The sequence below is a fragment of the Maylandia zebra genome, linkage group LG1, assembly GCF_041146795.1.
Source record: "Maylandia zebra isolate NMK-2024a linkage group LG1, Mzebra_GT3a, whole genome shotgun sequence".
In the NCBI taxonomy this organism is placed as follows: Eukaryota; Metazoa; Chordata; class Actinopteri; order Cichliformes; family Cichlidae; genus Maylandia; species Maylandia zebra.
Window position 1 is genome coordinate 8,230,533 of NC_135167.1, and position 21,061 is coordinate 8,251,593.

The window sequence follows — 21,061 nt, forward strand, 5'->3', positions numbered from 1 at the left end:
GTCAGCTGTCATTGGTGGTCATTTAAAGATGGCGGAGTGCTTGGCTGCACGTTTGGCCGCCCAGGAGGAGCAAATTTTGCTCCTCACCAGGGAAATATCCACGCTCCGGGATGGACTGGGTCAAGGTCTAGACGCCGCCGGTCTCGCGGTGGTCTCTCCGGAGCTGGAGAACCTGCGGACGGAGAATGAGAAGCTCAGGTATCGGCTGCTGCACCTCCGGCGGGGTCTTCAGGCGGAGTTGGAGCTGGAGGAGGCGCGGGGCAAGAGGCAACAAGGAGCCAAGTGTGACAAAGCTCCGCAGAAAAATACCACCAAACCTCAGCAGACAAACAACCGAGCTGACAATAACAAGGTAATTATACAGACCGGTGTAGTTTAAATCGGGTTTTTTTGTAATATGAGTAAGCTGTGAGCCGTAGTAGTCCTGTGTCGTTATGAGTAGCGGGCCTCTGTCCCGTGAAATGGCAAGCTATGCTACCCCATTTCCAGAAATAGCAACCCTAGTCAAGCCCATGTGTTTGCACTCTTTAAGCGGTGAATAGGCTGATAATGTGGCTTGGCAGAAATCGTGATAAGAGGACATTGCAGGTTTGAAGAAGCACACTCTTTTCTGATTAACAGGTGGCAACTGTGAGTACAAAAACAGGTGATGGGAACAAGAAAGGGAAGAAACACGACAAGGTGCAAGGAGATGGAGGCATGAAAGAGGTGCTGATCACAGGACCTGCAAGTTATCCTGTTCATCCAAACGCTGATACCAAAGTGTGGACAATTTCTTGACTTCGATTGTTTTTATTTTATTTTTTATCTGCTTCAGCTGAGTCCCTGGCCTGAATACATTGCAGAGCGTCTCAGTCTTTATGAGGAACTAAAGAGAGAGAGCGATGCCCTGCAGTCAAAAAAAGCTGCAGACCGTAAGCCCATTACAGTGGAGCTCCCAGATGGGAGAAAGGTGGAGGGCAAAGCTTGGGTCACTACTCCATATCAGCTGGCCTGTAATATCAGGTTAGTACCACTGATTTCATCACTAATAATCAGCTAATAATTGTGTTACTTAATGTGGGTATTTACTAATAATAACAACAGAGAATGTTGCCTCTGTGTTCTTTATGCTTTTTTTCTGCAAATATTCTTAATTCTCATGCTTTATCATAATGAGAGAAACCGCTGACACAGATTTGCATTTGTCTTTCAGTCAGGGTCTTGCTGACAATGCTGTGATTTCTCGGGTAAATGGGGAACTGTGGGATCTGGACAGGCCTCTTGAGCAGGACTGCTCACTTGAGATCTTGCGCTTTGACAATGAGGACGCTCAGGCTGTGAGTACTCTTAAACCTTTAAAGTTGTCAATAATTATTTAATATTGTTTGTAAATACAGATTTTGGCGGGACACAACATAAATGCACTGCAAATCAGTTTCTGAGATCATTCAATGAATTTTATTCTTAAATATTTTCAATATTGTACAAAACAAACTTATGAGGGCATCCATAAACATACACTGAGTTACTGTAACTACTTTTTTTTTTTCTCACAAGAATGTTAATGTTATTTAATCCCTAGGTGTATTGGCATTCCAGTGCTCACATCCTGGGGGAGGCAATGGAGCGCTTTTATGGGGGTTGTTTATGTTATGGACCTCCCATAGAAAACGGTTTCTACTACGACATGTTCCTGGATGGACAAAAGTGAGCAAGTATTGCCATTAATAGCTCAATATTTCCATACATTTTTTTGTATTCGAGTTTGAATGTTCTGGTATGGCATTTTGGCATTAATCATGCCAATAATCATCATTATTCATGTGTATGCATTTGAGATTTTTATTATAGACTGGTGGTCCACAGCATCCTCATGTCAGACTTGACTAACCTTGAGTCCCTTAATATAAGGAGCTTGAAATGAAAAGCGGCTAGACTTCTTTGAGTTTCTTGAAGACGTTTCACCTCTCACCTGAGAAGCTGCTTCAGTTCTAAGACCAGTTGGTGGAGAGTTCCAGATTTTAAGCGCTATTGGGAGTTGTCCCTTAAGAGGATTGTTGGCCCAGTATTGATCATGTGCCTAATCACATGAGCCAAGGTGTGGGTCATTATCAGCAGAGGTTGCAGGTGAAACCACTGCGAGACCTTGCCTCACCCTATCATGTGACTAATTGAGATCAATTGACACAAGATGTGAGTGGGCGTCTGGGAAGGGATCTCAAAACTGGATTATAGGTTACAGACGGTTGGTGTCATAAGCCACCCCCTCTGTTCAAGGATGGTTGTTCACAGTGGACATAGATGGCTTCTTTCACTCCTCTTTTACACAATCTGTCTTTGTCCAAAATGAAAACATTGGCATCCTCAAAGGAGTGATCTTTATCCTTCAGATGCAGATGTACAGCTGAGTCTTGTCCTGTTGAGGTGGCTCTTCTTGTTGTGCCATGGGTTTATAGAGTGGCTGTTTGGTTTCTCCAATGTAGAGGTCTGAGCACTCCTTGCTGCACTGCACAGCATATACACTATGTTGTTTAGTATGTGTTTGGGTGTTTTGTCCTTGGGATGAACCTGTTTTTGTGCGTGCGTGCGTGCGTGCGTGCGTGCGTGTGTGCCTTCATTTTCCCTTCTGGCTTAGAGGAAACGTTTTCTGCCTGGTGTTGCAGGGTCCTGATTACTCAGTTTGTGTTCGAGAGGGGGGTTTCTGGTAAACATCAATGCTGCACTCCTCAATGCATTCTCCTCAATGTGCACATCGAGGAGTCCTTTGTATCTTCCCAGATGAACTTAATTTTCCCATCTACTGACTTGATGTGAGCTGTGATGGTTTCTACTTCTTGGGTTTTGATTTTGACCCACATGTCATCCAGATTACTGTGCCAGTTGGCTGTCCCTTTCCCTAGAGTCCTTTTTAATATGTTTGCTGTTTCCAGAGGTGTGTCCAGCATGGAGTTTGGGGACCTGGAATCTTTATGTAAAGCTGTGGTGAAGGAAAAACAGCCCTTTGAGAGACTTGAAGTCAGCAAGGAGACACTACTAAAAATGTTTAAGGTGAGTGAAAGAGTTAAGACTGGTGTCTTCTGCTTCTGCTTAGACTTATATATCTTACTAACCCCAACCGTTTCCATCTTCCAGTACAACAAATTTAAATGCCGCATTCTCAATGAGAAAGTCACCACCCCAACTACTACAGTCTATAGGTAAGATGTTTATTTTTAACTTGAACTGCTGTGTTTTTGAAATGTCCACTGGGTTACTGTTATTATTTTTAAAGTTTTATTTTCTTGTAATGCTAACTGTTGTAAGTCACAATTCTTTGATAGATGTGGACCCTTGATTGACCTGTGCAGAGGTCCACATGTCAGACATACAGGCAAGATCAAGGCCATGAAGATCTACAAGGTATTTCCAACTCCATATTTTTGTTCTTGGACTCTAGTAGAGATCTTTGCATGCTTCACAGTTAAAAATAAGATCTGAGATTGTCTGAGATCAACCAAGCCTTTCCCTTCAAGTCCGTTTTCATCTAACTCACAGTTTTGTAAAGAACAGAAGGTTTTAACAGCAAAATCTTTATGCCCAAGATGACTATAGCAAGAATACACCCTCTACAGCATCACACTGGTGCTGTGTTCCAGATACCTTGGAACTGGGATGTCAGAACTTGTTAGCGGATTCCAGAAAAAAGCGAGGAAAATCAAGATTTGTTTTTGTTCTTAGTAAGGTAGAGCAATGCAGCACTATGCTGCTGCACATTCGTAGCTGGAACCCGATCAATGCTCTGGGTAAGTCGCAAATAAATAACAGTGACTGTATAGATTAAGTTTTACTACCCTTTATGGGCAGTCCTGCCATCTTGGCTTGATAGCTCTGGGCTGCTGAGTCTGCTCTGACTTTCTGAGTAGGAAATTGGACTTGAGAGGGCGCTTTAGAATCAAATTCCAACTGGGAATATAGAATGCACTATTTAGGTGCAAAGTAGGAAAAAAATCCTGTCTGACACCAAAGATTTGGAGGGATTACTTGTATGCAAACTGTAGGGATTTTTCAAAATGTTGTCATAGGCTTAAGCACCTAACAAACTGAGTCAAAAAGCATTTTTAATTCTGTCATCAGAACTCTTCCACCTACTGGGAGGGACGCTCTGACATGGAGACTCTGCAGAGGCTCTATGGGATATCCTTCCCAGACTCAAAGATGTTGAAGGAATGGGAACGTTTTCAGGAGGAGGCCAAGAACAGAGACCATCGCAAGATTGGAAAAGTGAGTCATTGTAGGCAGTAGTGTTTTAGCATGCCTAGTTGACTCAGGCCTAAAACCAAATCCTAAACCCAGTACTAAGTGCAATTTAATTTGTAATTATGTAATGTGATGGCAAACAGATCCACTTTCAGGTTTTTGTAGAAGTTTTTCTTCACTAGTTTGTTTCGGTGGTTCTATAGACGTGTCAAAACACTGAAACAAACCTGGACCAACACTACAAGCATTAACTGTGAACATGCACACAAGAAATGGGAAATGAAATGCATTTATTTGACAGGTTGAAGAGGAGTTCTCTTGTTATGTAATCCAGCAAGCAGAACTCAATGCCAAACCGATTTCTCAGCTTCTCTATATTTTCAGTGCCATACAAGACTGATCGAATGTGAGGTTTCTCACTTGAAAACCAGATCGCCTGTTGCTGCTATGTACCAGCTGAGGGCACTGTGTTTCCTCACATTGGCACATTCAGAACAAGTGTGAGTGAGTCATCAGAGCGCCCCAGCTGGTTACCCAGCATGGGAGACACAGACGGCAACACCTCAATCAGCACTTATTACAACGCAGTTTCCATATTAAACACAAGCTATAAGGCTGTCAAAGCCAGTTGGAGGGAGGCGGCAAAAGTGACATGTTGTGTTTAAAGACGGTGTTCGGTGGTATTTTTCTAATTTGACCCCCCCCCCCCCCCCCCCCCCCCCCTTTTTTTTATTTTTATAGTTCAGCATGGACCCAGTACATTTTAAATCTCTTACTACAGTCTATTCTTGTAATGCAGTAGCTGGTCTTAATGTGTTAATTTAACAAAACTCTTCAAATATGTTTTGGCACACATAGAGATGAGGGTGTGTATCTGTGTGTGTTTTCATAAGAAACCATTCCTTTAATCCTTTGCATGATTTGAATTTCAAATTGGTCTGTAATTGGGGTCTTTCTAGAAGTAAGTGCCAAGAAACTGAAATCTCACAGCCTCTTTTCAAAGGAAAGTGCAAAGTTTATTGTCATTAATACAATATTTATTCAATTGGATTTAACAGTGCTTACCATAGTGATTAAATTGTGTCTTAAGTCTTTTTGATAAAAGTTTATTCTGTTCTCTTGTTAGGTTGTGGGCAGTCATTCACTGACAGATGGTCTGCTGTGCATGGAGTTTATTCCTGGCTGTACCTGCAGATAATGATGATATGAAATCATTTTTATAATTGTCTGCTTCACAGGACCAAGAGCTCTTCTTCTTCCATGATCTCAGCCCAGGCAGTTGTTTCTTCATGCCACGGGGAGCTTACATCTACCACACACTGACAGAATTCATCAGGGTAGGAGATACAGCCAAATGCTTATTTTATCTCCAATATCTTTATCATTTTGAGAAAATGTTATAGGAACATTCAGATAATATTAACTGAATATCAGTATTACAAGCTCAGTAGATGTGAAGCAGTGTTTAAGGTCAATGCTTGGATCATTACTGTTTGTGTATAATTGTATGCCTCAGATCCAGAGTATTCATATATACATTGTTTTCATATTACACTGTGTCGACTTTTAGGATCGTTTGTCTCAGTAAAGTTTTGGTTGGAAGGACTTTACTGAACCACAGAAACCCTTACAATCATTTTACAGTCCATGACGACTGTGCTTTGCATTTTCAGAGTAGCAATCGTGATTGCCTTCTCAATGGCTTGCAGACCACTCGCTGTGACTTTTCCAATCACAGAAGCTCAAAAATAAGTAGCGTAACTGTTAGGTCTGCACTTTGCAGGCCCCACTGGTTTAGAGACTTATTCCCATGAACAAAGCAAGACGGAGCTCGATCCATTTTAACTTGCAAGGGGAGCAGATTGGACCAGGGTCTTGGAGCTGCAAGCTCCTCACCTGGTCCCAGACAACTCCAAAGAGCCAGCCTCCCCTGCAGCCTTTTATTAACTCTGTGGTCACACAAACATCTCATTAATCATGCAACAGATAAAACACTCACATGTGAACATGTGTCATGTGTGTCTGCAAAAGAGAACATCTGATGTGTGTCTATGAGCATGTGATGTGATCGGTGATGTGTGTCTGTGTAGGAAACAGAAGTCAGCATTCATGCTAAAGATCTAATCGTCCTGTTAACGATCTAATCATCTTGCACAATGACAATCATATTTATCCACAATTCTCTAACAGTAACACCAAGTGAAAAGCTTTGTTCAGCTTTGTTCATCAATACCTCAGAGCTTCAGAAAACTTTGGTTGGACCCTGACAGTGCGTAATCTGAAATGTGGCCTGGTCCTTATGAAGGCCCTTTTACCTAAATATAGGTCAAACTGAATGGTACATAAACTCTTTAATTCTGAACATTTTGGGAAGATGTGTGAAATGCAAATAAAAATAGAATACAGTCTTTTGCAAGCCCGTATTGTATTCACAATATATCATTGACGACATATCCAATTGTTAAATTGAGACCTCCTTACTATTTCATGAAAAATATTTGCTCAATTTAAATTTAAGCAACAAGTGTCAAAAGGTGGGAAAACAAAGTGGTCAAAAAAAGAGCTGGGTGAATATTTTGCAACTAGTTAACTGACAACAGTAAGAGAATCTTGGAGCAACAGAGTTCCTCAGAAGTAAACAATTTCAAAATGATTTTCTCCAACAACAAATTGCAAAGACTTTGAGTATCTAATCTGCAGCGCATAATATCAGAAGATTGAGTCTGTTAGTCTGGAGACTTTTCTGTATGCAAGGGACTGAGGCATGTTGATACCATCAAATTCAAAATGAGACAGTATTTTTTTTTTTTTTTTTTTTTTTTGAAAGTGGTACGTTTTCTCAGTTTCTACATTGTACTACCATACAGATAGTTGGGTTTTGTTTAAATTTTACACAGCTTCCCAACATTTTGGAATTGGGGTTGTACATTTAGTTGAAGATAATAGCTGTATCCAGTCCTCTCTGCACATGTTGTCAAAGTAGGAAAATTAATAGTACTTTTGAAGCTGCAGATTCTCTACATTTGGAAGTTCTCAAAAGGTCTTTAAAGTTCAGTCTTCAGATTTCAGCGTAACTTCAACTGCTCAGACAAGTTCACTGACTCTACAGGAACTTGTCTCCGTGGTGTATTTGGAAAGACATGCTAACATCTTGAAGACTTTCGCAGCACACACCCCCAAACCAAGCCATGCCAAGACAAACTCATACATTGCACAGACAGGGTGTAAGATCATTATCACATCACTTATAGCTGTTAAAACTGCAGAGAAAATTATACCAGCATGCTATGCATTTCCCTTTCCAAGATCTCACCAAAACATTTAATAGTCAGAAGTTACTTTGCAGGGAACCCAGCTCATATTTATAGACAACAAGTGCTGACTTTGACTGAAGTGTCATGAGTATTTCAGTACATGCACTCATTTATTTCCAGGTTTTGAAATTCTCCATTTTCTGGTAAATAATACTAGGAAAGCTGGGTGAGCAAGCATTTTCTTTTTCAGCAACTTCCTTTTTGGTATTCACAGTTTTGCACATTGACAGAAATTCTTCCAGTTAGTGTCTTTGTACTGTTGGCTGCTAAACAGCTCAACAGCCTGTTAAATGTTTTGCTTAATGGCAACAAATGGATAAATACAGCCCACACAATGTGATTTCCATTGTTGCAGCTTAAGGTTGCATGCCAGAAGTCATGATTCAGTTGAGTACCTGTGCAGCCTAAATGGTGTGTTTAGCCAATGTGGTTTGTTGTTTTTCTAGGATGAGTACTGGAGAAGAGGCTTTCAGGAAGTAGCCTCCCCCAACATTTATAACAGCAAACTGTGGGAGACATCTGGCCACTGGCAGCACTACAGCGAAAATATGTTCTCCTTCTCCGTGGAAGATGACATATTTGCTCTGAAGCCAATGAACTGCCCCGGGCACTGGTAAATGTAGAGCTCTCAGGAAAGAAATACTGTTTTTTTTTTTTTTTTTTTGTTTTCCTTCTCAATTTGTATATCAAAATCGCACACATTACTTCATACATATAAGTAATTTAATTTGGTTTTCCTGCAGTCTGATGTTCAGCCACAGGCCTCGCTCATGGCGAGAGCTTCCGCTGAGGCTGGCAGATTTTGGGGTCCTACACAGAAACGAGTTGTCAGGAACACTAACCGGGCTGACCAGAGTGCGCCGTTTCCAGCAAGATGACGCTCACATTTTCTGCACAATGGATCAGGTCACAACATCAGTAGTTTTTAACATTTCTGTGGGATGTTTTTTTGCTTCTAACAAGATGTGAAAAACATCTTTTAAAAACACGTACCTGCTTATTATGAGTCATTTCCTAAATGCTGAGTCATATGTGTATATATGTTTTTTTCAAACAGATCGAGTCAGAGATGAAGGGCTGTCTGGACTTCCTCCGCTGTGTTTACGATGTATTTGGATTCTCATTCCAGCTTCACCTCTCCACTCGCCCAGACAAGTATTTGGGTGACATTGCTGTGTGGAATCAAGCTGAGAAGGTAAACTGTGTCATGAGTCACAGTTTAAGTAGTTAATCGTGTGAAAAAGGGAAATCCAACTACTGAATTATAAATCTAAAGGGATAGCAGAGATTTAAGCAAATAAAAGCTCATGTTGACACAGAACTACTCTGGATGATAGTATCGGTCTCCTGCCATGTAATTATGCAGTAGTAGTGTCAAATCTGTGAAGTTTCATGATTGTCTGTGGGTGGTGTGTTGTCAAAAAAAGACATTACTCATTTTCTTGGCTTGATTCCTTCGGGTGTCCAGCTATAAATTGCATAAGAGCACCAATTAAAACTGAACTCTATACCCAAGTATGGACTTTACTGTAGTTCTACTTGGCGTGATTTACAGTAATTGCCTTGTATTGTTTAAAGTACATGCTAACCTCTACCTCATACTTGACAGCAATTGGAAAACAGCCTGAATGAGTTTGGAGAGCCATGGAGACTGAACCCTGGTGACGGTGCTTTTTATGGACCCAAGGTTCTGAATGAATCTTTTTATTTCATTTTTTTTAAACTCCTTCCAAACACTGGCTCAGTTTGAATTTCCTTCTGTGGTCTGGAAAGAAGTATAATTCTTTCTGTGTTATTGCAGATTGACATTAAGATCAAAGATGCTATTGGACGTTACCACCAGTGTGCAACCATTCAGCTGGACTTCCAGCTGCCCATCCGCTTCAATCTGACCTTTGTGGGGTGAGTCACCTAATAAAAATATTGACACACTGCTGAGTCTGTGTGCTTTACAGCGCCAAGGATTACGCATTAAGCCCCTCCTGGATAAGATGTCTCAGCCTGTGCTGCTCTATGCAAATCTGAACTCATTGTGCAGGTGGCAGGCTATAGACTCACAGGGAACTTCAATTAATATACACACCATGGGGAAAATTATACACGTGCTGTGCAGCAATAGACAGCAGGCAGTGCATGGATAAATGGTGTTTATAGTTGTATAGACGTCTGTGTCAGAAAAGTATTGTCTCTGGAAAGACAATGGGAAGGTATGAGAATGATTGCAGGGTTAATAATAAAAGAGTGCTTGACATTAAAACCAGTTTGAGCTGCTAAGTCAGTGTGTATATAACAATACATCAAAATGTTTTTATTCAACCATATTTAACATAAGTGTTTTTATTTTTGTTTCTTTTGCTACAATTACAGAAAAGATGGGGATGACAAATCCAGACCAGTCATTATCCATCGTGCCATTTTAGGCTCAGTGGAAAGGATGATTGCCATTCTGACAGAGAACTATGCAGGGAAATGGTAATGTGTTGTTTTGGTTACTTTTGTATTCAACACCCATTATTTTTGGTACTTTCTGTCACAATAGTGGATGCTCATATTAAACAAGGTTAAAATTTTAAATGGCAGTCCTGGTGAGCCAGCAGTTCAGTCTTCAAGCATTCAGTTGTCCTGTGGTGATCCCAGGCACACATCTGGCTGTAAGACCAGAAGCCCCACCTACCTGATGTTCAAACCAGCTATTTGTGAGATTGGGCCAATCTGGAGAGAGCTGTCTAAAAAGGAGGCAAAGGAGCTAAAACTGCTTATTTCAGGCAAATGATGATCATGAAGCCCAATTTTAGTTATGCAAAGCTATTTTACTAGAGTTCAAAATAGAGATGGCAATAAGCACAATGGGCCTACTAAAACTACTAACATACAGTGCTATTATGACCCACTGCTTTGATCTTTCTTTTATTTAGAAATATGTTTTGGTCTTTATAATTATTGTAGGCATCTTGGCTTACTATAAAATTCTACCTGTATTGTCACTAACAGCTCTCCAACTATGGCATGATTTTTACCTCCTCAGATCATGATTTTAGCTCCTTTTTGTTGAGGAAACGGATCATGTCATGTTTCTATCGTTCACTATGTGAAAGTTGTAATACCCATGTTTCACCCTCCACCAGGCCTCTGTGGCTCTCTCCACGTCAGGTGATGTTAGTACCTGTCAACCCATCCTGTGAGGATTACGCAAAGAAGGTATGACTTCCCCATTGTGGCCTTAGTCTCTGATTATTTCTTTCTTGTAATGCAGTAGTTAATGACAATAAGTATGGAAAGTTCTTGAAATGTACTGAACATTAACAAATACAATTTCTACATGTCAGGTGTGTAAGCAGTTTACAGAAGCTGGTTTTATGGCAGATGCTGATCTGGACTCCAGCTGCCTTCTAAACAAGAAAATCCGCAATGCTCAGCTGGCACAGTATAACTTCATTCTTGGTGAGGAAAAATAAAACCCCCAAGTTAGATCATTAAGTAACAAACTGTACAAAGGTGTGGTCTATAACAGGTAAATGAGGATGCTTGTACATTTGTAGTGAGTGAAAACGATGTGTCCATAGTTTAACACGATACAAAGTAAATTAAATTCTCCACAGTTCTTTGGATTTAGGCTATGTCAGTGTCTTCTGTCTCTTCATGTTTTCCCAAACTGAATCACTAATGTTGGTTCTGAGCCCTGTGGGGGCCAGGCCATCTGCTGCAGGACTCATTGTTCTTCTGGTCAGGAAAAGTGGTTCTTTGACAGAATTCCTGAGGTCATAGTCTTGCTTCAGAATGAATTTGTGATGATCAGATCCTGCTTAATGGATAAGAATTCAAATAAAATGCCTGAAACTTTACTGTTCAAGTGCTAGAGACTTATGTGAGGGAGGTGCAGGGCATGTATGAGCACAGTGAGACCTTGGTGAGGTGTGCAGTAGGAGTAGGACAGATGTGTTTAAGATTGAGTGTGGGATTACATCAGGGATCAGCTCTGAGGCCCTTCTTGTTGTTATTGGTGATGGACATTTTATCAAATGAGGTCAGGCAGGAGTTTGACCTTTGTAACAGTAAAGATGCAAGGAAAGTAGAGGTAGTGAAGGGGGATGTGTTTAAATATCTGGGGTCAACTATTCAAAGCAATGGACAATACATAATACAAGTGAAGAAGAAAGTGCTGGCAGAGTTGAGGGAGTCGAGGGTCAGGGGTGATTTGTGGAAGGATATGTTTACAAGATGTTAGTGAGAGCTGCCATTTTGTGTGGTTTGGAGATGGTGGCCCAAAAAAAAAAGATAGGAAGCTAAGCTGGAGGCAGTCGAGTCAAGATTTCAAGTGGGAGTGACCAGGATGGACAAGATTAGAAATGTGTACAACAAAGGAACAGCTCAAATTGAACGGTTTGGAAAGAAAGTTAAAGATTGAAGGTTAAGATGATTTGGACATTCTCAGAGGAGGGATAGTGGATACATTATCAAAGGGTGTTTGAATATGGAGCTAACAGGAAGGAGAAAAGAGGTGTGTCACAGAAGATTTTTGGATGTAGTGAAGGAAGAGAATAAGTGAAAATCTGTCAAAGTCATCAAAATAAACATTCTTAATTGATTGATTAGAAGCCAAACAGACCTCCAAGCTGGTTAACCACCAACAGCTGACAAATTCAGCACGCAAAGTGGGAGTGTGTGGTGAAACTTGGCCCGTGTAAAGTTGTTGTTGTCTTGTGTCTTGGCAGTGGTTGGAGAGAAGGAGAAGATGACTAACAGTGTCAATGTGCGCACAAGGGACAACAAAGTCCACGGAGAACTACCGGTGTCCGAGGTGATGGCACGCCTGACCCTGCTCAAACAGTCTCGCTGTCAAAATGCAGAAGAGGAGTTCTGATCTAGGCACAGCTTGGATTTTAATACTTCAAACATGAAACGGCAACAAGGGACACAAGATGGTTTTTGGGAAAGTGCAGACAAAATAAACTGATACTCTGTAAGTGGATGTAATGACTGGGCCTGCACAACTACTCTGCAGTGCTCTTGTGATCGTCAGTGAACGGGGGAAAACTGTAGGTAGCGTGGGTTTGAAATTATGTCAAGGTAATCTAAGTGTATCTCAAGAAAAGTTACTCAATAACTTAAGGAAACGACGTGAAGACATGAAAGTTGTGTGAATTTTACACTAATCTATTTTCACCAAGATCTGCCTGGAAATTCAGGAATAATAATAAAAAAATTCTCCAAATGTGGGTGCTTTGTTTCTTTATTTTCACAACAGAAGATGTTAATCTTTAAGTAGTTTGATATCATGACAAACTACAATAGGTTTATTTTGTAGAGACAGTCTTCACATTTTTGTTAATTTTCTTTTACTTTTTTTAATGCTTCATCAGTTTATTTGTTCCAAAGTAATAACTATTGATCATGCTGTTGCTTTGGAATGAAGCCTGTAGATTAATAGGTGGCAATAATGGGAATTCCAGCTGTTATTGTGTAATAAGCAAGACTGAGCCAGCTCCTCATACAGCATGTAATAACAAATCAGGAACATACCAGTGTCAGGTGGTAAAATTTATTTTACCCATGGTTTTCCTCACTGTTTTCTAACAACTCACAGCATGCAGAACAATGTGATAGACTCGCCAGAAAGGTGATTTCCATAAAAAGTTAAGAATTTATAAAACAGAACGGACCAAAATGTTGCTAAAACATGCACCAGGGGTAGCAAGATGAAGACGGGAAAGGTTTTTGCTGCATCAATCTTAATGGGAAAGGTTCAAACTTTTATTATAGCACATTTCTGTTTAGCTTTAGTTCTATTCTAGTTTTACACTAAGGTCACAAGATCAGTTAGTTTTGAAGATTACTGTAACTATTTCAAGGCTTGTTTTTATTTTATCGGTATGATGCAGTAACAAGGTTGAAGTTAAAATGGCTGGATTTCTTTATAGATTATGATATAAATGTGATGTTTAATAATATTTTATGTTTTTAATGTTTGTTTTATACGTTTGGTAACAGGACTGCAAATCGGTCCTAGTATTTGTATTTTCTTAGAAAAGGATGCTAGCAGTGTAATTCCAGAGACTTTTGAATAATAAAATGTAGATGTATAGATAAAGGCAGCAAACCCTGAAATTAATTTGTCTGCTTTTGGTAATATACATAACAGGGTCACTTTAATTGGACACATTGACACAGTTCAAAGAGGACTGACCTTTTTCAAATTCTTTTTCAAGATTTTCAAATTCATGGGTTGGCAGAAAATGTCCTGCATTTATGGAATGGCATTAATACACAATGTATTTTGTCATGGGTAAAGGATTAAACTAATGCAGTCCTCTATCAAACACCATATATATGAAATTTAATATGATTTCCGTTGCATGTTCACAGCTTTAACTAAATAACCAAAGAACCTGATAATAGTTTTGCTTTTTTCTTTTTACTTTTTTTTTTTTACATTAAAGTGGCTCTTCTTCTTCTTCTTAGTCTTTTTTTCCCCTATTGCCTAACCTTTAATTTGTATTAGAATGACCTCAAACGAAAAATATTTTCAGATCTTATTTGGGGTTTTATTTTAGTGATTTTTGTTAATTTAAAACAAAGAAAGAAAACAAAACAAAAACTGCTCTATCTCCGTGCTTGAAACTATCAGAGGACTATTAGCACTCCAGTTTCCTACATGACGTGAATGCAGCTCTCTTTAGCTCTGCGGTAACAATGGCTAGTGTCTGTCAGATTTGGAGACCGGACAGAGGACGGTGCCTTAAAAGCTACGGAATTATCGCTGTATTGTTTATGGACCTTATGTTACAGTGTGTTAACGGTATGCTTACAATAATACACTTATAGATCTCGCTTTGGTCGTTACCTTTCCCCAACTGAATTAGCATGAGGTGGTTAGCTAGCAAGTTAGCATAACACTGGTTTATTTAGCTAGGTAGCAATGAAAACATTGGCTGTAGTGAGCAACACGGATTCAACATTTATTTTACAAAAACACCTTTTGTTAATTGTGTCGTATGCAAGTTAAGCTATGACAATTAACAGTTCATTGTTTATGCTAATTTGTAGCATGACAGAACATGTCAGCGAGTAGCTTCTGTGTAGTAGCTTCCTAAAATTATTGTAAAGCAATAATTAGCACGTTTTATTAAAAGAAAAACCAGTGTCTCTAGCTGCTTACGCGTGTTTAGACTTCTAATTTCTGTTCAACCATATATGACCTGTCCGCTTTGTTGTCAGGTTCCCTGAGCACAACTAATGTTGAGACCCACTACACAAGAGATGGACCTTTCATCACTAGCCCGGTGGTCCCCGATGCAGCCTCAGGTAAATATCAAAATTAAACATACTGACTGTAACGTTATTTATTTAACTGTTTTTTTTTTTTTTATTAATAATGAATTTATATATTGTGTGGTTTTTAGTTTACTGTTTGTAAACTAAAAAACAGATTGACTAAGGGCCGCATTCACAACGGTTACTATTAGAGTTTCCTGAACTCCAAATTTAAATCTTTGAGTGTGAGTTTTTGAATAGTAGTCCAAAATGAAGCTAGAAAAACAAGTCCTCGCTTGGTTCAAATAGAAATTGAGGATTCATTTGTATAAAGAAGTTATGTGACAAGATGTGACTTGTACATCAAGCGGACGTTCTGTTTAATATTTTTTATAGCACTTAACAACAAAGAAATGCGGCTCTATTAAGCAGTAAGCAAGCTCAGTTTTCCATTAATAACCTGTTAACCAGGACTTTCAGTTCATGCCTCATGAATTGAACTCAAACCCCTTTCTTTAGAGGGATGAAGGCTGTTCTAGGGCAAAAAGCATGGCACACCTGTCACAGGTTGATGCTGGATTATTTGAAATGTATTTTAAAGGTAACATTTTCTTAAAGATATTGGTAAGATTTCATTGTAGCACTGCTGCTATTGATTTTGCTCATACATCAGGATTATTTATCAATTCCCTAATTCAGTCTTATTTGTAAGGGGGGGAAAGGGTAGACCTAGACACTTTTTAGCATCTATACAACATTATTATTTCTGAGTCTGAACACAGGATGGAAACAGCATGAGACTTGGGGGTGCTGAGTTGTGCTGTAACATAGCAGCACTGATTAAAAAAACAAAAAAAAAACCAACCAAGCTTGGAGAAATACAATTGCGATGGACTTGACATATTTGAAGTTGGTTATTTCCCATGCTTGAGCATCACTATAAATTTGTATTTCCTGTATGTAATGAGATTGTAAACTGCAGGTTTTTACATATATTTAAGAATGTCCATGTTATCTGGGAACCTGAATAAAATGCAGTGCAAAATCAGAGTAATACTGCCTACTTCAGACACAATTAATTTCCATTGTCTAAGTATTGCATGTTTTTTTTTCTTTGTTAACCTGCATATCATTAAGTAAAGTCTTGATCTCAACCAGAATTTGTTAAGTTAATTGCTTTTCAACAACAGCAGCAACAGTTTTCCTTTACTGCCCAGCATGCAGCTATAATGTAGCAATCAAGACTAAATAGCTTTGCTCAAGGACTCTTTAATGGCCTGCCCTCTTTGAAAGCGGAGTATTTTTAATTTTGCCGCCACAGTCTGTTATCACAAGTCACAGCCTGTTGCCACCACCAGCAGCCAGATTTAATGAAAGCCTGCTTACTTTGCACAAAATATTTATTATTCATGCTTGAAAATGTCTTAAAATAGATAATGCAACTTTGTGGTGGACTTTTTGTAGTGTTTCCTGCAGATGAAGACACATCCAAATGTCCTAGTGGGGGTTTGTGTCACCGCCTGCCAGCTCATTGCATTCAATGCGATTACCATCTCAAGTGCACATATGGCAAACCAACTTTATTTACCTGTAGACCCAAAAAAGGCGTTCACTGCATAGTGAGTAATATTGTCAAATATTCTTGTCTGTAGTAATTCTGTACCATCTTTATCTGTTTGTTAAGAGGGTTAGTAAGGCTTCAATTTGGGAATTGCTGTGTAGTGAAATTTATTTTCTTCTTTGTATTTACAGGGAGAGTCTGGACAGCAGCAAACCAATTTTTCTCTCAATATCACCTGTCAGTTCTGTTGGCAGCTGGACCCTTCCCAGTATCGCTGCACAAACTCCACCAATTGTATGACAGTCTCTTGCCCACGCAAGCGCTACAATGCCACCTGTGATGTCTTAGATCATGTACATTGCTTAGGTATGATCAAGGATCCACTATAAAGCCTAATTAGGTTCTAAAGTCGTCAGTTAAAGTCATGCAGTCTAGAGCAGCAACTGTTTTGTCCACAGCATGAAGTTAAACTGGTTTTCATTCATGGTTGCTATTAAAGGAAAACTCCTATTCAGTCAGGACAATGTTAGTCAAAGTATGATTGTTATTTCATCTGCAGTAGAGCTATGTTTGGGTTTTGTCTAGAGAGCCCTTATGGTTGCTTGGCCATTTTTGGAAACCGCACAGGCAGGTAGAGCAGCAGAGCAGGACCTCTTCACAGAATAAAACATCTGTGACAGCAGACATTTAAGTCAGAAACACCATAAAGTGAAGAAGCTGTGGTTGGGGTGGGTTGCAAAGCTACTTGCAGACACAGCAGCATTTGTATGCAGGCTGAAGCTGCTTAAATAGGATAGCCCCATATGCGAATTATCAGCAGGATGGAAACACATCAGCGGATGTGAGCTGGGATTAAGATCAGCTGATTGGCGAGGATTTATTTAAATTTCCACATGACATTTTTGATGTAATGTTTGTTGTATTTTCAGTCAGCTTGTTTAAATTTTGCTTGTTTGTGCATGAAAGCATTCACTATGTCTTCACTTCTTTTTAGGTAAAAGACGTTTTCCAAAACGTTTATTTTGTAACTGGACTGGTGGATACAAATGGTCAACAGCATTAGCACTCAGGTAAAACTGACAGTAATATTAAAACCATTACAACAAGCTTAAATAATGGAAATGTAAAGACACGTTATTGATTAGGATATGTGATGAAACTTATTTTTTTTCTGGTTCCTTCCATAGCATTACACTTGGTGGTTTTGGAGCGGACCGGTTTTACCTGGGCCAGTGGAGAGAGGGTCTGGGCAAACTGTTCAGCTTTGGAGGCCTAGGCATTTGGACTTTGATTGACGTCCTTCTAATAGGGGTTGGTTATGTAGGACCTGTTGACGGTTCTCTCTATATCTGAAGCAAAGCCCTGGGGACATGGCTGGCTTTGCTCTTCACACTGCTTCACTCTCAAAGGACTGAAGAGCTGAGATGCTGTGTTCTTAGCACATTTGGCTGGCTAAGCTCGCTGTGTAACACATCTTCATCCCATCTGCTAACAAGCAGGAAGTGTTTTCTTCATCACACAAATGATGATTCTACCCACACAACCATCAGATTGATCCCAATCATTCTGCGTCCATGTCCTGTTGAGATTGCGCAGATGGTGCTGTGCAGGAGTATAAGGAACCGGTAATTACCTCTGTCCAGTTTCTTTGACTTAACTAGTGGTTAGGCTCTGTCTTGCTGATAGGTACCTGTGGTTTCCTGTGGAGCAACGCTTTTCCATTGGAGTTGTGCATTGCTTCTCTCTTATTGCAAGTTAAATGCTTTAATAGGGGTCAAATGGTAACCATGGCCATGCAGAATTTTATAGTGTCACCACACAAAGGACAAATTGAAAGGTGATATTTATATCCTGAAAGTATGAATGTGCAGAAGGGATTTAAGGCGTTTTTTTTTTTTTATTGATTGTCATTTCAGTGGACAACCTGAACAGTTATTTCAGCATGTACTTTATTTCTTCACCTACATTCATTCAGCAGTGCAGGTCACACCTGTAAGAACACTCTCCAAACAGGGGTACATTTTATTTTATAAAAGTTCATATGTTTAATAAATGAAAGCTACTATAGTCTCACAACAGCATTGGGTAGTAAACCACAAGGAAGTAGTGTAACTGTCTCTTCCTGCAGCATGTAGTTGGATTTCAGTTGCAGAACAGATAACAATCGGTGTATGATTGTGTTTGTGATAAATATTGAAACGCTTGAAATGTGCTGCAATAGCAAACTCGGCTCCTTGTGATTTCCGTGTTGGAGATATCCTCTGCATTTAAGTGGCAATTTTCTGTGAAATCGTCATCATCCTTTACAGAAGTCTGTGTACTAACACTGTAAAATCTTTTAATTCACCCACATTATGTAAATATGTTTTATGTGTCAATTTAAGTTGGTTTTTTTTCCTCTGTAAGGGCACTGTAAATTTTGTTTTTTAGTTAAGAAAATAAAATTGTGAAATATTTGTTTATCAAATGTACACAGCACTGCTAACCAATTCACTGTGCATGTGTGTTTTTTAAATGTATTTATAGTGTATGGTAACACCAGAGAATTTTGAAAGGAAAAATAAGAGGTGAATATTGTCAGTTGAAGGGCCACACAAATATACTGACATACTCAGTTGATTACAGCAGAACTACAATTACTTGAACAGGACAGTTTCTTTATATCTATATATATATAATTAAACAGTGAAAGGTGCCAGTAACCTTCATTACCCACAGGTTTGTGACACCAGGAGGGTAATGCAGTGGCCAGGCAATGTTCCCCTTTTAATAAAATATCATTAAAGAGCCCATAAACAAGGCACTGAATAGCTGCAGGGGACTGTAGCTAAAATGTTTATCCAGAGGGTAATGGTTAGTTCAGTTAATGCATTAGGCTGTAATTCTAAAATTGATATAAATATATATGCAACCACGTTACATAACAAGGTTTGAAAAAAAATGAAAGAAAGGGGAAAAAAACCCAAACATTTCCTTTCTAGCAGGTTCTTGGGCTTTGATACGACTTTTCCAATTGGTTGCTTTGCTGAGCGTTATAAATTTACTCCACCCTAATTCTAGTTCCCCAGTTTTTACTCCACCCACTCGTAGTCACTACAGCTCCCTCCCACAGACTGATGTAAGTGTTTGTCATCTTCTCTGAGTTGAGGAGGAGACGTCTAGTGATTATTTCTTCTTGGAGAGCTGTAATTTAAACACCAACCAGAGGCTTTTCAACTCTGCATCCATAATATACTCTTGATAATATTTGTTCCTACTGACTGCTCCAGCCTTACCTCAGTTTGAATCATGCTGTACTGTTACATACTCACATTAATGGATTTATCTGGACTGTGAACTTGATGGGTACAATTAGTCAGTGGGTTTAGCATAGATAGGTAATGGTGTAAATGTGTGCAATATGACTACATGACTATATGGTATAGGCTTTTAAAACCATGTAAAATAACTAGCAATGCAATGATGGAGTAATTCAGCAGTATACTGCTTAATTCACAGTGGTGTTACATAAAGTTATACAATACTTAATACATATGAAAAGCTGTGAAGTTTTATTCTTTAACAAATGTACTCTCCACATCCTTCTAATTCTCTCAAGTCCTAAATAAATAGCGTAATGACCTTACTAAATAATTTTATTCATATGTAACTGCACACTGCCCAATTACAAATAATGGCCCCTGTGATAGTTGGTTTTTCTATTATCTGTCTTTATCCTATTTGGTGTAAGTATGAAACTCTCCCTAATGGTTATTATAGAGAATCATCATATGAGAATAATAGTTTAATCTTGTGGTACTTTTCTCAAACAGTCATTATTCTCACTGCTAACATTAACAGTTACATGGAGTTGAGCCAAAATATTATCTGTTTAAGGCAGACAGTATCACGACTTCCTAATTTTGAATTGCTAATCATGCAAAGAGAACAAAAGTTTATTCATCCCTCTCTTACGCAACCCCACTTAGTCCCATTGCATCTCTGAATTTTAGAGCATAGTCCCTGAACCTCTGCATCCAACACTTGTGTCCTCCCATTGTGCTTACTCCTACAGGAAATAAGATTTCTAACAAAAACGTGGATCGACAGAATGATGCAACCACATGAATTTAAAAGTCGTAACAGCTCTACGAGCATCCAACAGCACGGTCCCTTCTTTCATATCTAAATGGTTGCTCAGAACTATTGGAAACCGCCTGAGGACAAGGCACAAATTACATTGCTCATAAAAAGTAATACCCACCATTGTATCTTTTCATTTGGCTTTGCAACAACATGGGATCACAATGGAGTAATTAGTTTTATACAAATGAGCAGAGATGATTTATCTGTGCAAAAGGGAAAACAAAGCTCTGAAATATCTGAATTGAGGACAAACAATTGGTTTTGGCCTCCTTTGTTCTGATATTTTACTATTGTGGTAGGAAGTTGTTTTTGTAGTCATTGAGTGGCTAGCAATTTTCAAATACATAAAATCTGTATGTAAAATGCAGAAAAGGAACATCTGCAGGAAAAATGTAACTGTATAAGGAAAGCAACATGGACATGCTTCTCCATAGCAGACCCTGAAAGGCTTGTAAAAGAATGTTTACATAAACTGAGCAAACAGACAAAATCAGGGGGGGGGGGGGGGGGGGACCATGCTGCAGTGTACAAAGAAGACAGATGTGATATTCCCCAGCAGACAACACCAATCACCAAGCCAAATTTAGACAGG

The 21,061-nt window shown here is 39.2% G+C and overlaps 2 protein-coding genes across 2 annotated transcripts; both read left to right on the top strand.

Annotated features, from left to right (window-relative positions):
- The first annotated feature begins 21 nt into the window (after positions 1-21).
- On the top strand, positions 22-12,744 carry tars3 (threonyl-tRNA synthetase 3). Its single transcript, XM_004539724.4, has 19 exons — positions 22-352; positions 622-708; positions 818-1,005; positions 1,196-1,319; positions 1,565-1,689; positions 2,913-3,030; positions 3,115-3,179; positions 3,303-3,381; positions 4,096-4,242; positions 5,457-5,555; positions 7,979-8,145; positions 8,276-8,438; positions 8,590-8,727; positions 9,142-9,219; positions 9,334-9,434; positions 9,900-10,004; positions 10,658-10,730; positions 10,859-10,973; positions 12,245-12,744. Exons 1-19 carry the CDS (start codon positions 29-31, stop codon positions 12,391-12,393), a joined length of 2,445 nt encoding a protein of 814 aa, XP_004539781.2. The 5' UTR covers positions 22-28; the 3' UTR covers positions 12,394-12,744.
- Positions 12,745-14,166: 1,422 nt separating this feature from the next.
- Positions 14,167-18,833, top strand: tm2d3 (TM2 domain containing 3). Its single transcript, XM_004539723.3, has 6 exons — positions 14,167-14,328; positions 14,748-14,834; positions 16,248-16,402; positions 16,536-16,710; positions 17,339-17,414; positions 17,532-18,833. The coding sequence occupies exons 1-6, from the start codon at positions 14,223-14,225 to the stop codon at positions 17,695-17,697; spliced, it is 765 nt and encodes a 254-aa protein (XP_004539780.1). The 5' UTR covers positions 14,167-14,222; the 3' UTR covers positions 17,698-18,833.
- The last annotated feature ends 2,228 nt before the right edge of the window (positions 18,834-21,061 follow it).

Bases quoted from the DNA above. Each gene is read 5' to 3' on its own strand.
- tars3 (XM_004539724.4), top strand. From the start codon at position 29: ATGGCGGAGTGCTTGGCTGCACGTTTGGCCGCCCAGGAGGAGCAAATT. The intron at 8,728-9,141 runs GTAAACTGTGTC...CATACTTGACAG, and splicing joins TGTGGAATCAAGCTGAGAAG to CAATTGGAAAACAGCCTGAA. The intron at 9,220-9,333 runs GTTCTGAATGAA...GTGTTATTGCAG, and splicing joins GTGCTTTTTATGGACCCAAG to ATTGACATTAAGATCAAAGA.
- tm2d3 (XM_004539723.3), top strand. From the start codon at position 14,223: ATGGCTAGTGTCTGTCAGATTTGGAGACCGGACAGAGGACGGTGCCTT. The intron at 16,403-16,535 runs GTGAGTAATATT...TTGTATTTACAG, and splicing joins AAAAAGGCGTTCACTGCATA to GGAGAGTCTGGACAGCAGCA. The intron at 17,415-17,531 runs GTAAAACTGACA...TTCCTTCCATAG, and splicing joins TCAACAGCATTAGCACTCAG to CATTACACTTGGTGGTTTTG.